We start from the raw sequence: 20,298 nt of genomic DNA on the forward strand, positions 1-20,298 counted from the left end.
AAGGTGCCAGCCGAAAGAAGCGGAATTGCGTTTTTCGCGCGGCAAAATGAATACACATAGCCAAAAGTTCAGTCTTCGCTGAAATTTTGCGTCAATAAACGGCTGAAAAAAAAAATACATATAAATAAAAATTCAGAGAACCGTATTATCCAGTTGGGATCCATTTACGATGCCTTCATACACGTGCGTTTTTGCCTAGTGATGACCATCTCAGCCATTTCACTGTCCAATGTGTTTTTAAACGCACACAATCTGGCATAACTCAGCTTATTATATGTAGCGTTGACTAGTGCTTCAATGACATTTCGCCGCCTAACATTTCGTCACGTGCTGGCGCGGCACTTATGCGACCTCCTGATCCACCGTAGTGCTGGGGTGACCACCCGTCCCGCATTGAGGGCTCGTGTCCCGCGTCCCGCGAGAAATTCCAAAATCTTCAAAATGTCCCGCATTTCACACTGCTGTAAAATTCACTCCGCAACTCATGGTGTGGCCGAACAAACGGGGCATGAGGAAGCGCGGAGAACGCTAGTAATCGTGTGAATCTCAATATTACGCCATTTTCTATCCAAGCATTGCGGGAAGCGGCCGTCGTTCTTGCAGGAAACCCGAGGCGCATGCGCCGTTGTGCCTCCCTCCTGGTGGCTAAATATTGTGAGAAAAATAGTTCGCCAAAAGTTTAAATATGAAATATTGTACTAATTATTTTCAATTTGCTGTGTCAATGCGAAAATGTGGCTGTGGATTTTTTTTTTTTTTTTAATGAAGACAGTTACAGTTGCAATGGTCGAAAGAGAACATAATGCTAAAAAATTTGACTGAAAACTCCGAGACTGGGACGAGAAGGGACGGACTGCCATGTAAACAATGCTGAAAAAAAAAAGAAAAGAAAAAGATTTTGTTTTTATTGTATAAATAAAGTCACTGCTTCTCAGTTCTATTGTAAAGGTTGCTTTGTTGTACTGCTTGTGGCATGTGAATCGGGATTCCCCATTTCTCTCTCTCTTTCCCTCCCTCTCTCCGGTGTTTTGTGTAGGATTTGCTGCCTATTAGCGAGTTCGTTTCACACGCACTGGCACCGTTCGAGTTCTCTCCCAGAATGCATCGCACTCACAGAGTGTTGCACGGAAAACTGGACTCAAACGAACCCGCCAAATGCACTGAGTGCAAAAGACTGATGCTGCCGCCATCTATGTTGTAGAAAAGGTACCGACTTCAAACCGAAACTAGCGCCTTTCTGTTCGGAATGTTGCGCGGGAATGCGAGAATGTGGTCGGCTACCAACGTTTATCTACAAACGTTGGTCGCTGCAACCTGTAGTTTATAGTTGCGATGGCTTCAAGCAGCTAGGCTGCCGTAGAGATAATTACAGACGGCGTAAATTTCCGCAACCAGCTGTCTACAAAGCAGCTGGCAGTCAGAGGTTTCTGCTGGGGGAGTTTTTTCGACAAATGTTGAATTTTTCACCCGCACATGGATGGTGATAGACATCTCGGGGGCCGCTGTTGCGTTTGTTCTGAGCATTTCTTTACACACTGGTATATTTTAGCGTTTGTACGGCAACAGAGTGATTTAAAACCTGCAAACAAATCACGGGTTGTCAATTGCTTCCTTCGTGAAATAGCAGACGCTCACCAATTCAAGCTCGCGTTTCATTTCGTTGCCCGCGGGACGCGAGTTCTATCAGAAAATCTACTTTTTTTCCCGTTCGGTTCCGCGACACATCGTAGCAGACGAACCCTTGTCGTCTGCTCCCGCTCCTCGCCGGCCCCACCGGAGCGAGGCATGACGGGATTGCATTTTGGCGCACTCCCGATTTTCTCGGTGCAGCGAGTGCATGCACGCGTGGGGTGTCAGCGCTGAAACGAACTCGGAGAGTGCAACCACTCGTGGAGTGCCGGCCGAAACGAACCCGTTCCACGCTGTGAGTGGGCACGCGTGGGCACGAGTGCCGTGAAACGAACTCGCTATATATAAGCCCTTTGGTTGTCGAATAAATTTCAGCTGTGTTTGAGACTTCGTGTTTGTTCGGCCCTTCTTGTCCCAGTCGGGGGGTTTTCAGTCAAACGTTTGACAACCACCAGCTCGTTTGTGCCCTAACCGTTTGTTCACTAATGTAAAAAAAAAAAAAAATTGTGTACGACCATGTTGATAAAAACAAGCGTTGACAGGAAACAATAACCCGAAAAAGATTTACTGTTTTTTTTTTTTTTATTTACATTTGACGCCTTGAGGTCTGATACCGTCCATTTTTGTTTTCAACTTCGACACATTTAATAAGATGTTTGGCGTTAAAAAAATATATTACTGTGAGTGGAAAATATTTGAGCTTTAGTGCTGCGGGCGTACAAACAGTACAGGATAATAAACGTGTTAACAGAGCCTCGGTTTGTTGTGTGCGTCTTAATAAACTCCCCCCCCCCCCCCCCCCCTCCTGCCCCGCGTGTCCCGCATTGAAATACTACAGTGGTCACCCTACGTAGTGCTCAGATTGAATACGGCGTCAGCGTTGGACCGAGAGTAGTGCTCAAGCGGTGAGGAGCACGAGCCAAAGGCTGACTCAATACCCGTGTCCGGCCTGCCTCTCGGCTTTTGGTCCCACGCGCTCGCCTGTGGTGCGTGACGTAGAAGACCTGTACCCTCCTGCAGGTTGAGGTTGCAGGACCCCCCGCAAAGCCTTCCGCCAAATACCATTTGCCTTCACTTTTTCCACTTTGCGTTTTTTAATCGGCACTACAATTTTGCAGGGTTCCGCTTTTTCGGTTTTTATTTTTTCAAAATTCGGCGTACTTTTTTCGGTGCTTAATTTAAGATTCAATTTTCGTTTTTTTTTGTTCGGTGAATATGAAAGTAACATCATCGGACACCGGATCAGATGATCCTTGTTAATCTCATATTTGTGATCCCTCAAAGAATAACGACGCAAATACAAAAAAAAAAAAAAAGGAATTTTATTTTTTGTAGATCAGGATTACGTGATCTTATTATAGTAAACACATACGTACATTGCCAGGTTCTCCTCGTTCAGCCACGCTCATTCTTTCCTGTTAATGACCCTGGGCTTCGAGAATGCCCTCTCAACAATAACACTGGACACTGGCAGGCTGAGGAGATGAAGCGCTGCCTGATTCAAAATCGGTCAATCAACCAAATTGACTACCAAAAGAGACATGGTGCGATGATATGAAGCACAACATATTTCGTGTACTCACTAAACTCTGGCTGCAGATCTTGCGTGAAGCTAAAAACCTTGTACTATCCCACACCCGAACTTTTTTTTTAGGACCAGGAACTTGACACATTAAGCCCGATCACAAAAGGACACAAATGTCCCGCGAAGGACAACCCAAGACCTCTTTTGTTGCATGTTGAACCTTGGAAGAGGGCAATCACGGAGAGGTCACACAATGTCGAACCTTTAACGCCCCCTCTCACCTGCCCCTCCCCCACCCTCCCCCGCCCAGCTCGACGCGACCCTAAAACCCTCACTATTTTCGGTTAAAACAAAATTGTAGAGAATGAATTCGGCTTACTTTTATCGGTTTTTATCGGTTTAAACCAAAAACGCCGAACCAAAAACTGACCTTTTTCGGTTAAAACCAAATTCCCCCCCCCCCCCCCCCCCCAAAAAAAAAAAAGGATTCGGCGCATCTTTTATCGGTTTAAACCGAAAACTCCGAACCCTAAAATTAGGCAACCATTTTTATAACTTTTTTTTTCTTTTGCACCATGAATTGGTTGTTTTTAGGGTACAATAACTTACAGCTTCCAGAAAAGGTCTAGCAATATCTCGAAATGATGTCACATATGAATGCCTCCCTCCCAATTTCCTCCCAAAGGGTTCGGCCGTGGACAGGTGTTAAGAGTTGTTCATTTATCATAGAAAACATTCGACATTGCTGAAAGTTTCTTTCGGGTATTCGGGTGCACGCACCTGAGTTTACAAAACACCTCTCTCGTTCGAGTGCTTGTGCAAACGAAGCACGTGTCAGAGCAGCACTCTAGTAATTTCGCCCAAACACTGCTGAAAAAAAAAAAAAAGAATTGAGCTGTTTTGTTATTGTCCCAGCGACAGCTGTGACACTCTACGGCGAAGTCATTGGGCATCAGCTGTGTCGCGGTCAAGCACCGTGGGGCAGCCGTGAAGTGCGTGGACAAAAGCTTTCGGAACAAAATAGACATCTGACCATTTTTTTTTCCAAACGCTTTTGTTGCTTTTTTTAATGCGAAAGCATTAACTGGTCCCATGGAGCGAGCCGACGTCATCAGTTTGAAGCGCGAAAACGGCACCTAGTTTCCGCGATTGCCTTCGGTTCCATTGGCTGGCGCGCGTCGACGGGGCTCCCATTGGCCGCTGCGCTCGTCAGTTTCCACGACGGCTCACACCATGGCACTGCGATGTCGGAGCGTGCAAGGCCACCAGGGGAGCACACGCGCTGACCGGTGATGAAAAGTACGCAGCAGACGACAAAGGGAGCGGACAAGCGGCTTGCATGCTTTCGCATTCACAACTCATAAGAAGTGATTAAATGTACCTCAAGTTTTTTTTTTTTTTTTTACCGGAGTTTGTGAAAGCGCGTTTTTGCCGGCACGAGCTTTTGGCATTGCCAGTGCTACAGCGGCATTTTGTTATTGCTATTTTCTTTTTCCAGAGAGCGCCTGCAGCGGGCATCGGGTACTATAAAACATGGTTAATGCTCTGGCGTAGTTCAATGGTAACGCTCCCGCTTCGCGCGCAGCGGACTTAGGTTCGATTCCAGCGGGTGCTGGACGGTCTTTTTCACGAATTTGACACCATCGACGACGGACACCCTACAACGCCAACTACTACATCAACAACGGCCGTCATTTCCAGTGGCGGGAAGTGCTCATAGCAGCTATCCCTGTAAAATGAAAAGAATTGTTGAAAGATGCGCTTTATGGAGCTTTTAGGATATTTGCTTTAGGAGCTTTGGCTTTAGTAGAGTATTGGTAGCAGACGTGCTTGAGGATATGTGTGAAAGGCACCTACGCGCTGCCTCTCGTGCTTGAAAGTCGGTGTCCTGCGCCCTTTTCAGCTCTTGCCGGCCCTTCGTCTATTCTGCTCAGCGCGGCGCGCTTGCCATTCCCGCTCTTCGGAGGGAGAGAGAATCTTGACGCGCGGGAGGACGAATGAGAGGGAGTTTTAGCGCGTCTTGCCATGTCTTGCCATAAATGAAGGCTGACCATAACCCTTAAAGTAAAAAAAGAGAGAGAAAAAAAGGAACATTAAGGGGGAAAAAAAAAGTGGAGGAAGAAGCTCTTTTTCTCTTTAGTTCATCGTGAAAACGCACACTTTTCTGAGGTTTTTCGTTGAGTAGTTGAATACAGAAGCACCTTTCTCGCCTATCCTGCAAAACCTAAGCATGACAAAGTTATAATACAGAAAAGTGCCCCGTACACACGACTATCCGAACAAAACTTATTAATACGTAAAAAAAAAAGAAAAAAAAAAAGAACAAAGGCTTAAAATTGTATTTGACAGAACATAACATTTTTCATGCTACGTCTATTCAAATCCACTGTCACGAGTACGCGGTCCTTGTTCTCTTCCACTCGCTTGTTACTGATTCTGTAAGTTCCCACAAAAATGGGACATTTGGTTTGATTGAGACAAAATGACGGGATGATAAAAATTGCCCTCTATAACTGGACTGTTCCCGCCAAACCGGGACGTCTGGTCACCCTATACAAAAGGCGTGGTCACATACTTTGGGGTACAGTATTTAGTAGTAAAGTATTTGACCTGGTTGTGCGAGGGGCGACGGCTTTGAAAAGAGAGTAATAGCGCGGTGGCACTATCACTTCACGTGGTCACGAGAGTTTTTGCGCACAAACACCACCAAAAGTAGATGAAAAAAAAAAAAAAGAAAAAAAGAAAAACTAACAATTATTGATGCCAAAAAAAAAAAAAAATAGAGACCTGGTTTTGCCCGAGCGCGGTTAGCCGAATCGCCAGGCAACCGCATTCGAGTTCGTGACCCTGCGCTCCTTTGGACAGTACAGTATTTTCTTTGCCCGCCGGAAATGGGTCATGGCTCCGGGAGCGCTATTTGGGCACCTCTCTCTAGAATGATCGATACTCGGGGTGCAGCTCACATAATGGCGCAGGTTGAGGGTCACAGGCCTCCATCTCTCGACATAGGTTACGGACCGTTCACTGGGAGACGCGCAACTCGCGACAGCGCACCCCTGAAAGTCGGTGACAAGTTGACAATGGCAGGGAGGAGTTCCAGTTGTCCCGCCTTTCAGCGCGAGCTTCCTACACCTGTATCAGCGCTTCGGCGTCCCACACGCCTGCAATTAAGAGAAAGGAGGAGAAAGATGCGCCCTGCCATTTTCATTCTGTCGGCGACCATACGGGTAGAAAATGGGGGAAAGGAGGAGATGGAAGGAGGCGGGGACGTGAGAACGCCGAACTCTGATTCGAATGATTAGTGGGTAAGCGCGCAAAGCTACGCGGAGCGGATGTTCGTCTGCTACTTTTGCATGGTTTGCGGTGACGTCAGAACGCCGAGCTCTGATTGGCTATGATTGAAGGATAGTGGGTAGACCACAAGGCAAGCTGCATTAAGGTCTACCCACTATCCTTACAATCCGAGCCAATCAGAGCTTTGTGTTCTGGCATCCTAGCGCGCTTTCATCTTACCCTCCCTTTCAGTTTTAAATAGTATAGTGGGGAAATTTATCACGTAAGACGGCTCGCCGTAGGACAGTTCGTCCAGAAAACAACTAATAAAAAAAAAAAAAAAAACAACTAGGAAAGGTTACAACACACAATTCACATCTTCGACGTTACATAACGGCGGTGCCGTTTTCCCGACCGTTCCACGCGCAAATTGTGGGAATTTTAGTCACACGCCTGTGTCACTTTTTGATCCTAGCAGAAGCTACAGGGTGTTCTCAAACGCTCTGCAAATAATAATAATAAAAAAAAAAAAGAAAAACGGATGAGGTGCATTGGGAATTTCCCTAGAGGTGTATTTTTAGGTGGTTCATTTCTTATACTTCATTTTACAAGTGTAAATAAAAAAAACTAATTTTTTTGCTTTTAATTCTATGTACGGGGAGGAAAACGGCTGAACCCATCTGGTTGACGCTGCCACTCCCAGATGGTACCACACACGCTCGGATCTACTGGATATGCTTTCGGGCGTTCATATCTAAAAGAAGTTTTCACGTTTTACTGCGAAGCTGTACATGACTCGTTGGTCGGGTTTTTTCGTGTCCGTAGACAGATCGACAGAATAGTAAACAGAAAATCATCGCGCGTTCCTTATGACCGTTCGTGCGCGCCTTATCTATTATCGTGTGGTTCTGGCACTTGCTTCAATTAGGAAACCACAAAACAAGTGTTAAAACCGCGTGGAAGGCGATAAACACGTAGCTCTCCCCGTTTGCGTCTCTCGGTAAAGATTGCGGTTGTATAAGCTGGCGCGGAAACGGCAGACTACGAAGTGTACGAATTCCGCTAACAGTGCGAAGCACGTACGTAGCGCTCCCTGCATGCGTTTCTCGGTAAAGACGGTGGTTGCATGAGCTGCCGCGGCAACGGCAGCCTACGATGTCTTTCATATATAAAAAAAAAGTTTTGGCACAGTGCATTTACTTTTCTTCCCGCTCGCGTCCCAATCGACTTCCGGTCCTATCAACAGGCTCAACAGGCTTACAAAAACGGTCTGTCTTTGCAAACCTGTTGCCACACGGACAAGAAAGTTGGAGATTTAAGGCCTTCGGCTGTACAATAATACATCTTGGAAGAGGTAGGTTGTTTTACAAGTATACTCGAAACAGGTCTCCCTTCTTTCTTTTGGCGTTCACCTGGAGAACTGTTGGTTAAACGTTTTATCTCCATTTCAAGCAGAAGCGTTTAGATGTCCTTTGTTTATTCTTTTTATAAACCGGAAGTTCTATGGGATGCAGGGGCGGATCCAGAACTCCGTTTTGGGAGGGAGGGGGGCGGAAAATTTGCAAAGATGCTATTCTCCGATTCTTTCATGTGCACAGGGGGATCCACCCATGTCAAATTGCTCTCCGAGAAGGGGTAGGGGGGGTTGACTTTGTTTGGGGGCGGCGGCCCCCCCCCCCCCCCCCCCCCCCCCCTTGTATCCGCCCCTGATGGGATGTCAAAGACTGGAGCATTACCTGGTGACATTTTTCATAAAAAGGGTATTAGTGCAGTGGGCAATCCTTGCAGGTGATACACGGCTTCGCTGTCCAACCACGTTCACAGCGTAAATTGGAGCCGTAATATTTCTTTTAATGCGAAAGCATTAACTCTCTCATAGAGCGAGCTGACGTCATCAGTTTGAAGCGCGAAAACGGCTCCTAGTTTCCGCGATTTCGCCTTCGGTTCCTTTGGCTGGCGCGTGTCGACGGGGCTCCCATTGGCCGCTGCGTCATGGCCTCCGAGATCCAGAAGCGCGCGCGCCCTAGTACGTAGCAGACGACAAAAGGAGCGGACGAGCAGACGACAAAGGGAGCGGACGAGCAGCTTCCATGCTTTCGCATTCAAAACCCATAAGAAATGCTTAAATGTACCTCGAGCTTTTTTTTTTTTGCTTTGTGTTGTGTCATTTTTTAATAGCAGCGTCAACAAGACGATTTTTACCGTCTTCCTCCCTGTGCGCAGAAAAAACAAAAAAAACACACACACGATTTTTTAGGTTTACATTTTTTTCTTTAAGTCCTGCACTCATTAAATATGAGTACGATCAATGCACCATCTAATAATCCCTTAGTGAACAAACAACAACAATGCATTTAGTTTATTATTTATTTATACAGATTCTTTTTACGGCCGCATTGCGCTCGCTCGCACAAGAGCGAGCTCCGCGCTTTGCACGGATCTGCCAAACACGCGTGCTCGTGCAGTGCACGAGTATAGTTCAAGAAAGCGCGCCCTTGTAGGTTGGGCTTTGTTCGAACTTACGGGGAACCAGAGAAAACGTTCTGCGCATGTGCAGTGGCCCCACAGTTTTCGCGCGACCACACACGCTTGTTCTATCAACATTGCGTTGGTGTATGACCGAGCGAGGGATAAACTAAAGGTAGTAGAAGAGAAGTAAAATTGCTGTCCTAGGCGGATAACAAATGTTCAAACTCTAAAGAAAGATCTGACGACTGTATCGCGGTATTCTAGCTTGCGTAGTTTAGGTTGTGGGTTTTGCCCCGTACAGGAGGGTTGGGAATGTTGTCTTATGTTCCCAGTGAGATGAAGATTTCAAGGTATAGCTTCCGGAGTTTACAACTAAGTTTGTGAAATAATATTTTTTTTTTTTTAGTTTTTTTTATGATAAATGTTTTTTAAGCAGCTGTTAGACCAATAATAAATCACGCAAAAGACTGCCTGCATACACTGCCTGGGGTCTTTCTTCCTATAATGACGGTCGTAGGATTCCAAAGCTATTTCTTTCTTTCTTTACCATGTCCTCAAAAATTGTAGGTCTACATGGAGGTAGTAAGTGTGATTTTGACATACAAACTAAGGCTGTAGAGAAACCCAGCCATACAGAGAATTTTCTTTATATGTCCGAGGAACATCTTCGTTGTTATCAAGTCTGGACATCGCAGAAAAACAAACAAAACAGCTATCAGACGTACGCAGCGTGTTAAAACGCGGCACTGCATATTATGCATTTGATTGCAAGATTAGGCTCTATTTTTTAAGTGAAAAGAACATTACCCTACTGCAAAACCTATGAAGTTTTCAGTGGTTACCATGCCACACATCGCCAAAAAAGTCCCGAGAGTACGAATTTCGCAGCGCGCAGATTGACTACTCTGTATATGTCGCTTCTCCGCGTGCTTAAACTGTTGCGTGGGAAGCGCACTCAACGGAGCCAACTTACTTGGCCAAAAACATTCCGAAGATACGCAATGTTAAAATAAATAAATAATATAATACATAAATGAATAAATAAATATTTTTAAGTGAAATAAAAACACAAATGTTTTCCGGAAGCTGAACGGAGGAAGAAATATGCAAGACAGAGAGAGTCACAAGGAACATACACACGCACCAGCGGAGTGGGTGTGTATGTTCCTTGTGACTCTCTCTGTCTTGCATATTTCTTCCTTCGTTCAGCTGGCGCATCCTGCTAACACCAATGTTTGTCCCGACAGTTATATTAAACACTTGAATGCTAAGTTATATCAATAAATACGTATTGAAAACTTTGCAATACACGCCCATCATAACTATCAGATAATGTAAGTCACGTATTGTTAACTTCCGATCAAAAAAAAACAAAAAACAAAAAAAAAACAAAAAAAAAAAAACGTTTAAAATTTTTTGTAATGCCGAGTTAGGGCACAGCTCTTGAGGAGGAGAAGGGGATGGTCACGTGTGACGTCACGAGGGTAAAAATTTCCCGCTAAATTTACCGGGGACATTTTCCCACTAAATTTAGAGGACAAATTTTCCCGCTACATTTACCGGAAAAATTTCCCGTCAAATTTAGCGGGAAAGTTTTAACCTCGTGACATCACATGTGATGTCACGTGTGACGTTATCATGGGACACGTCCCATAATGCAGCGCGCGGTTACGGCGACTGCGACGGCGACGGCGACGCCGCTCAAGCCGGAAACGAACGCCTAAAAGCTGAGCTCTAAAAAAAAAAAAAAAAAAAAAAGACAATGATATTTTTGAACGAAAGCAAAAATACTAAACTGTTTGCAAAATGTATAAAAAGGTAGCGGGACGGGCTGTTTGATGAAACTGGAGCAGCAATGAATTCACACATGACACGGAAGAAGGGCGGGTTAACAGAGGCACGTCCCCTCAATACTGAGAGAACAGATAGGTGGAGTCAGCGTCGACATGGAGCGGAGGCGCGCCAGCACCATGTAGATAAAAAATCGCCTAAGTGCCGAATTTTCGTGCGTCACCTGCAAAGGGCCGCCGCAGGGATTGGACGCGAGTGCTGCGTCAGCTTTCGGCTGCAACTCGTATCCAATCAGCGGTAACCCGAGTCCCAGCCGAACGATGAAGCCGCAGTCGGGTCCAATCAGCACTCTGCAGTGGTCTCTTTTGGTGACGCAAATGAATTCAGATCTTAGCTTCTTTTTTTTTTATCTAGTAGGTGTTGGCTCGTTACGCTCACTTTTCTTCGTACGTAGGAGTGAGAGAGCCTTCTCGCACAATTCTAATGACCTGCCGCTGTTGACGCGCATTCCTCTTACGATGGCACCGCGTTTCCTCAATATGCGCAACGTACGCCACAATGTAAATCCGAGTCGCAGCGACGACGCTGTTTGCGCGAAACCGCCGACATCCTGGAGAAAGATTGGCTCTTCCCAGACAACAGTATGGGGACCGTGGGCGGCGATTGAGGGAAGCTTTGGTGGCTGTATCCGAAACCTCCGGCGCCCGCGAGAACAGACTGGCTCTTCGAACACAACAATATGCGGACCGTTGCGAGGTTAGAATTCCCATACTTCGCTGAGTCGGAACCCCCCGCGCCAAGTGCTAACGCATTTCCTCGAGAACCAGCGTAGCGACAGCAGCGATTTCGGCATCATTTTCTAAAACTTGGAGAGTCCAGTAATTTTTACTTTCCGCACTGTGTTTTCCGTTAAAGAAAGTCACATGGTAAGGCTGATCGTACACTTAAGGCCAGTGAAGGGCCTATAGCTACTCTTGTTCCCTTATGTTTCTTCCGAGGCTTCGACAATATTCTTCCTCCAATTCATTTATTTTTAGCAGAGAACGCGTGTTGTTTCTCTGTACGAGTTGGCAGAAATCGACAGCGGCTTCTCATTTTTGTCGCTCAATCTCTATTTACATCTTCATGTTACCTACGCGCGGGTGATGGAAACATAGACCTCGCAACATCGATTCTCATTTTCGTCCCTCCGCCTTTGTCGCGGGTGCTTGCAACGCCGGCGCCGCATGGCCGCCGTGCCGCTCAGGCTGAAGAATTTGGGCTTCCGAGCAGCGGGAGCACCGTCAAAAGGCTCTTGTATATGAAGCGACTGTTTGTAAAGAATCACTGCGATTTTCAGTCTCGTGGGACATAGAGCGTGTAGACACAACACGAACTATAACTGGTTTCTACGATCTTTTTTTTTTCTTTTTTTTTTTTTTTTTTTTGCAGCACGAGCGTTGTTTTGTTTAACGGCGGAAATCGCACTGCGATTTGCCAAAACTTGCACTATGGGAAACAGACTAAAGTGGCTTTGGAGATGATCGAAAGGCTGTGTACGAACAAATATGCTAAACACACACGAACAAATGAGCACGGCGCGAGCTGGTCAAATCTCAAGACACAGATAGTGTTTTGTATCAAGCTGGGATCAAGCTGCGACGTGTTTTCTGGCACATACAGCGAAACGAGTGGTACAGCGAAACGTTGTGCCACATATTCACTGGTCCCGTGAGGATGACGATTTGAGTGCGCAATGTGCTGCGCACCATGTCCCCTGAGAGATTCCTTCGAGGGAGAAAAACTGTCAAGCCATTAACTAAGCTAATGCTTCGCAGCAAAAAAAAAAAAAAAAAAGAGACGTGAATTTTTTTTGTCGCAGTGCGAGCGGCTATTGGAAACGTACAATACAGCAACCTTCGTTTTATAATAATAATAATAATAATAATAATAATAATAATAATAATAATAATAATAATAATAATAATAATAATTTTATTTGCAACATCCACATTACAGTAAAAAATCGGGTCAGTCAAAGCCTAAATGGCTTGTGGGACTGGAACCCTTCAACCTCACCATCAGCATGTTACAAAAGCGCAGAGGCAACGAAAAAAAATAAATAAAAAAATAAAAAATACAAAAAAAGACAGAAAATAAAGAAGAGAAAAAACACACACACACACACCTAACCTACGTAACTAACATATGGTCTTCTACACACCCATGACTACCTACCCTGAATCGACCATAAAAGAACGAAGCCACCTTTTAACCTTAGTTTTAGAGTCGAAAGAGAAAACACATTCAGGAAGATCATTGAAAATATCCGGAACATAGTAATCACGGGTTCTCATCCCATACCTCGTAAAGCAACGAGGCCGCATAAAACGGGTTGTTTTCCTTAGCGTGCGAGACGGCTCGTGCAAAATCTTAAACTGATTCGTCCAAAAATAGCGAAGTATGACTGTTTGTCGAAGTAGAGAAAAAAAATTTGGCATCTCAAGGTCACTGAAAATGTTCGTGCTGTCTGTGAAAATTGAATTGTACGCCACACTTTTCAAAACACTTTTCAACAAGGAGTTCACTTTAGCATGCCACTGTCCACTACTGTGCGCAAACACCGTAATCCCGTACCTAAGTACACTGTATGCCAGGGCATAGACCAAAATTTTTCGAACATGAAAAGGAACAAAGATTCTAATATTATAAAGCATACAGGCCACTTTCCGTAACACTCTACATATATATGCCAACTGATTATTCCAAGACATGTCGTGGTCAAAAAAAATTCCCATGTACTTAGTGGTCTCCACCCACTTAACCGGGACACAAGTACAGGGGTCGCACATTATACCATGAAGGAAAAACGGCATTTCTACGAAACCGTGTTTCAGCGGATTTCGAAAACACATCAATTTTGTTTTAGCCACATTCACCTTTAAAAGATTTGCAGAGTACCAATCCATTGCTTTATTAGCATTGGCTTGTAAAATGTCTAGGGCTCTCGCAAAATCGATATGCCGAGATATCAGCAGAGTGTCGTCAGCATACTGGTAGCAGGTACAACTCTCGATGGCGGAGGGAAGATCGCTGACGTAGATATTAAATAACAAAGGTGACAACAACGAGCCTTGAGGAACGCCTACTTTCAGATAGCGCACGGCGCTCAACTCGTGCCCCACCCGCACACGCTGCGAGCGACCGGAAAGCAGATTAGACAACATATAAAAAAAAGGCCCCCTAAAACCCGCCTTGAAAAGCTTACGCAGCAGGACGGAGTGGTTCACGGTGTCGAAGGCCTTTGACACATCCAAGAAAAGAGCGCAGCAAAACATGTTATCATCAAAAGCGGAGTTTATATAATCGGCAACGTCATCTAACAACAATTGCGTGCCTCTACCTGGCACAAAACCATATTGCGTCTCCGGTACAATTGGGTACTTGTCTAAAAAACTAGTCATCATCGAAACAAGATGCTTCTCTAATAAATGTCCTACAACAGGCAGAATAGATATGGGGCGGTAATTACCAATTACAGTTGGTTTGCCACCCTTTAGCACTGGCCTAACAATAGCAGTTTTTAAAACTTCCGGAACCGCACGACGCTGAATGAAGCCGTTGATCATATAAAGAAGTACACACTTTAAAGACTCGAAATTCCTTTGAAGGAAACCTACACTAATATCGTCAACGCCAGGTGATCTAGACCTCTTAATACTAAACAAGGCCGACCGTAAACCTTCTTCGTCTATGTCATAAAGGAAGGCGGAGGCGCTGACTATCTCTTTTAAGGTTACATTCTGAACGCAGTCAACCGTAGATTGCTCAGACGGAGTAGCGAAGAAATTGCTAAAATTTTTAACTGTCTCTATGTTGTTGTCCCCGAAATTCTTGAGCAAGACCTCATCGAGTGAGCGTTGGCAATGGTGGCCTCGGAGCTCATTGACAAGTGACCAAGTCTTTGCAATATTGAAACGGTTTTCGGAAAATTGCGTATGAAAATGAATTCGCTTAGCAGAGCGAACCATGGCGTTTACTCTGTTTCTAGCCGCACGGAATTCAGCACGCAGGACGTCATTACTCGGCGCTCGCTTACAGCGCGCCCATAACCTTTCCTTCTTTGTGATTGCGATCAAGATGTCTGTGCTTAACCAAACCCGGTCTGTTCTTCGTTTTTTAACTGTTACTGTTCTCTGAGCTCTAACCTTAAAAGAGTTATGCACCTCCACGAATTTAAAGTAAACATTCGAAGACGAAGCTGATTCGAGAAGAGAGCTCCAATCATAGGATGAAACCAGACTGTCCAAAATCTTGTTATCAGTAATTTGAACTGTCTGCCGATCGGCAACCGGACTTTCCTTAACATCCTGCCAGACTAGTTGGCACCCGACAAAGTAATGGTCAGCCAGCTTTTCGGAAATTACCGCCGATGTCACCGTTGCGTCTAGAGTTCTGAGCATGATATGGTCAATACAGGAAAACACCAGCCTACCGGCCACCACTTCTTCTCTGGTAGGTGTGCTGACAGCACTTTCAAGACCCGCGGTAGCTAGAGTATTTAGGTAGTCACAAACCTCGGTTTTATGATCCTTTAACAGATCTATGTTGATATCCCCTACGATAAAAAATAAACCCTGACTCCAGCTCTCCGTCAGGACCGCCGTAAGCTCTTGAAGAAATTGCCTGATACTCATAGAAGGAGGTCTATAGCAGGCAAAGAGCCCTAGTGAATGCGAAGTGTTCCCTATTTTTAAGCAAATACATTCTGCATAACTAAGCGAGACATCTAGTCTCGTTACCGACCACTCACTTTTAACATAAACAACAATTCCCCCTCCCAACGAAAACGGACGGGAGTACCAAAAGGGGCTATATCCGGCCAGCTGAAACAGATCCCTGAGTTCTTCTGGGACGTTAGACTCCGTTAACACGAACACGTCAATACGAGACAACACTTCATTAACCAGTACCTTGAAAAGTTCCCAGTGTTTCCTTAAGCTCCTGATATTAACGTGGACAACTGAAAACGCTCGGAAAGGAGTAACAAGGAGCCTTTTAAATTCTGCGAAATTATCACACTTTTCGAAAGATACAGCCATAAATTGGCAGATTTTATCCGGATCCTGAATAGAGTCTAGCAGATTTTCTCTAGATCCTGAACAGAGTTGATTCGAATTGAGTCCATGTTTTCGGATTTCTTAGCGTAAATTTTTCCATACTTCACCCAAACAAACTTGTAGCTATTGGCCTTCCCCTTCACCCTCGCCTTCCAGAACAGCTCTCTGCCTACTCGAGACAAGTGCTCGTTAAAGAAGACCTTGGAGAGAGCGTCAGGGGAGGGCAGTGCTCTCAGCCGGCTACGGCAGGCCATCCATCTATCCCTAACGTCTGTGGACGCGAATCTAACCAGGATGGGAGCGGTGGAACCCTTCTTAGACGACAGGCGACATAGTTCACTGACATCCGCTTGCTGCAAGGGTGGCAGATCAAGTCTCTCTGCAAGGTTATTGACAACGAGACCCAAATTTTCGTTTTGGCTAAACGGTATGCCGCTAATTTCTAAAGTTGACTTGCACAGCAAAGTCTGCATATCATTTAAGTCGCTCTGCAGTTGTTGGATGGTGTTCGACTGCTCTAGAACAACTTCCTTGGTAGCCGCAAGCTCGCCACCAAGTTGTTCGATTCTTGCTTCGTTGTTCGTGACCGTTTGTAATACTGTGTCATACTGAGAGGAACAGAAATCAACCGAGGCCTGGAGTTCGTTAACCTGAACTTTAAGCTCTGCCATTGCAGGCTTTAGGGACAACAGTTCATCTACCTTGGCTGGTAATGGAAGCAGCTTTTCGACGCTTGCCTTAATAGACAACAACATGTCTAGCTTCTTGTTCACCTCATCTAGAGCAGTAGCACCCCCACTCGTAGCTTGCGACGCTTCTACACTAGATACCGAATGAGATCTCGCATCTCATTCGGTATCTAGTAATAATAATAATAACAATAATAATAATAATAATAATAATAAAAATAAAATTTTATTGGCGTAGCAAATTTATTGCAAAGTTACAATTGAAAGTACTTGGTGTAATTTTGGTTTATTGTTATTTATTACTTACACTTACATCACACTCTAGTGATCAGTTCGTCTTTGTTCCAACTGATCGCTGGAGAGCTATTGAAACGCGTGCACAATTTTCACCATAAATAACCACTACCCCCCCCCCCCCCTTTTTTTTTTTCTCCACAAGCTAGACACTTCTAAGTCTCTTCTTTAAAAAGATTAAAAAAATAATTAAGAAACTACGTTAGTTTGTTTCAACGAAGTTATTTTCGACAATAAAAATACCAGAGGCACTTCAGCAACCCCCCTCTTCGAAACTTTACTTGCTATTGGCGCGCCTGCCGATGGTTTCGTTTGGTCAATGAGCTCGAACGTGTGCTCCCTTCATGCATAGTGTACATCGCCGTAAATTTGACATTTTTTTGTCATACTACTGAAAGTCTACCGGCGAAAGCACTTGCCCCCCCCCCCCCCCCCCCCCGTATTCTCCTTTCAGTGGAGACACAAAGCCCATCACATTTCAAGACCAACCACACTTCTTCGATACATCTACTCTGTTGACGCGAAGTGACACGCAAAGACGTTAACGACAGGCGTTTCGATCCGCTTCGACGTCGCTCTCTGCCTCACGACTGTGTTCAAAGCGCGATGCGTGAATTCCTTTGTCCATGTGCACCCTTACGAATCCGTGTGCCTCCCGCACCAAATTCAGAAACAAACGTCTCACTTGCCGAGTGACTCCTTCGACAGCTAATCTCACAAACGTTTGCGAAGCAGACGACTTATTTTGACAAAAGACATATTATTCTACGACGCGTTTTTCGGTCTGCGGCACGAGACAAATGGGCGAGCGGTACTCACGTTCGCGGTCCGGCCGGGCCGATGTCCCCGACGACAAGTGCCTCTCCGTCTCCAGGCAACGGACACGGCACGAGAGAAACATAAGGCGGCCGAGCTGCCGCCAGCGGACGACGAGAAAACCACCCCCATCGTTCAATTTTGGTGTATCACTCGGCCGTTGGAAGCTGAACGGGAATTCTATTTATAGAAGGAAATGTACTCATCCAGTGACCATAGGGGTTCAAATGGCCTTAGGTTGGCAGAGCCACACTATACCTATAGCATGTTGGAAAGTTTCATACATATATGTTGTACGCTTTAAACATGTTGAAAGACAGATTTCGTACGACCAACATGGCAGGACCGTCGTACAGAAAAGAAACGTGCCTGAGGCAGTGTCTACCGACTGTCTTTTGGACGATGTATTGGCAGTGGGGCCGCGGCCTTATACTGCAACCTGATTAAATGGCCACGACCAGGTCATGCCGGTGCAAACCATCTTGGGAAGGCTGTATACCGAGATCCCCTGTATACTCGACCATAGCCTCCTCTATATACTGACAAAGCCTGGCAGATCACCACGAAAAGCGGCCGCCGAAAATGAAAAGGTAGAGCGGCAGACAACGGATGAGAGGAGAGCCACGTGACGGGCGCCCCGCTGCGGCGAGACGCTGAAGCACACTTCTCCCGAGCGACGGAATGTCCGCACGTGCTCCTCGCGTTCCTCGCGCTAACGCTTCTTTTCTCGTCGGGTTTGAAAACCATGTTTTGGGTCCTCGCCGCTGCAAAAGCTGTGCGCTGAATACCAGGTTTCCCGAGAAATGCTCTCTGCTACCAGATCCTCGCGCTCCAAATCTGCGACCGGGCACTCTTTGTCTCCGTCGTCGAACTGCCAGGCTTTGGGAGTATAGAGGAGGGTATGACTCGACTTTACTAGTAAAAAAAGGTTTTGTAATTGTGTCTGATGTCCGAGACTGCCATGTCGCACTGCTACAAAAGACAGTCACACATCGTACAAAATACGTCTTACAGAAGTTAGCAGGCACACTACAAGTGCTAAAACCAAATTTTAGTCATATGCAGTGATGTCTCGTTAATGTGGACACCTCCGTTCCCGTAAAAAGTTCCCCATAATGTGAGTTGTCCATAATAATCAGACAAAAATGCATGCATTTTCCAAGTTTGTCCCCGAAAGTGATGTCTATATAGCGGCGTATCCATATTAACGGGGTTCATATTAACGAGGCGACTTCACGAATAAAAAAGTTGTTAGTTTTTAAGAAAACTTTCATTTAAAAAATTGATCTTCGTATCTCGTTTTATAATCTCTCCGTGTCTACGAGGCTTTATTCTAAGACGTCCACGAAGGTTGTTGTAGTATAGTTTCCGAGCGACATACTCGTGTGTATTTACGAGCACTTAAAATATACACGCACACCCGAATATTTTATACATTCAAGAAGGTCGCCGTAGACCTTCAGTCTCGAACTCGAAAGGAAGAATTCTTATTGTGCGATTTTTTATGCCCCAACTCATCAATACTAAACTAGCATAATACGTATATTTAAAGGTGGGATGCAAGGATTTGCATGCTTTGAACAAATACCGCTTAGAACGAATTCCTGACGTTAGTGACCACTGATCTCTATGTCTATTTGCTGGATCGCGTTTGACCACTGCAGCTCCGCCTATGGACGGGAATATGGCCACGGTCGGCCATCTTTTTGGTAGAGTTTTATTATCTCTAGCTATCATAGTAATATGGCGGACAGCGCAATGGTGGCAGGCTGCCATAAAATAGTCGTAGATCTAGTACACTGTAGGGTGGGTGGTATTCCGTGCTTGATTGAAGTTTTTCGACGAAGCAGATTCTTGAAATCCGGCGTGAACGGAAGCCTCATCTTCGAGGACCTGGCGAAAGTTCTACGAAAGCGCAGCACCGGAGGAAAGCAGCGCAGCTAGCATCGAAAGCAGGCTCCGTATCGGCGTCTGCTTCCGATGCTTCTTTCGATGCGACTTTCGATGCGTGCTGTGCTGCTTTTTGCCTAGTGCTGCGATATCGTGAAACTTTCACCGTGTCCTCAAAGATCGGGCTACCGTTTACGCCAAGTTTCAAAAATATGTTTTGTCAAACAATTTCAATCAAGCAGAAAATATCCCGCTCGCTATTTTGATGGTAGCCTCCACCACAACTGCCACAACGCTGTCTGCCATGGATGGATGATAGTGGCTGCAGCAACTGTACCTTGGCTAGAGGTAATATAACTCTACCAAAAAGATGGCCGCCAGTGGCCGCATTCGAGGAGCGGGCAAACGCGATCCAGCAATTGTCATTGAGATCAGTGTTAGTGACCTATGAAACACGCGTTCAGTTTTCATTACACAATATCGAAGCCACAAAAGAAAAAAAAAAGAAAAAAGAAAAACGAGCAGCGTTCACCTTCTCAACTCGCCGCCAGAACAAGCGGCCACGCGATCTGGAGCCGATTCCGCCAATGTTGATCGTAGCCACGCGCTGGGGTTGGCAAGGCACAGGACACGCGCGGAGTTCCAGACGTACATTGTTATGGTTCGGATACTGACGTCACTGCAGCGATTAGACACGGGTGACTACCCGAATGCCTCTCGAGCTATCGATTACCACGAGCCGAAATCGAGTGCGGACGCAATGCTCGGGTCCAATCTACGAGCCGCATTCAAATACAGTCACTGCACTCTAAGAAAGGTCTGT

The 20,298-nt window shown here is 45.6% G+C and overlaps 1 protein-coding gene across 1 annotated transcript; it reads right to left on the reverse strand.

The window, feature by feature from the left end:
* Positions 1-15,803: 15,803 nt before the first annotated feature.
* LOC121835804 lies at positions 15,804-16,457 on the reverse strand. The gene has a single exon (XM_042290310.1). The coding sequence runs from the start codon at positions 16,455-16,457 to the stop codon at positions 15,804-15,806; it is 654 nt and encodes a 217-aa protein (XP_042146244.1).
* Positions 16,458-20,298: the final 3,841 nt, after the last annotated feature.

Source organism: Ixodes scapularis, unplaced genomic scaffold, assembly GCF_016920785.2.
Source record: "Ixodes scapularis isolate PalLabHiFi unplaced genomic scaffold, ASM1692078v2 PGA_scaffold1__304_contigs__length_218370807, whole genome shotgun sequence".
NCBI classification, from domain to species: Eukaryota; Metazoa; Arthropoda; class Arachnida; order Ixodida; family Ixodidae; genus Ixodes; species Ixodes scapularis.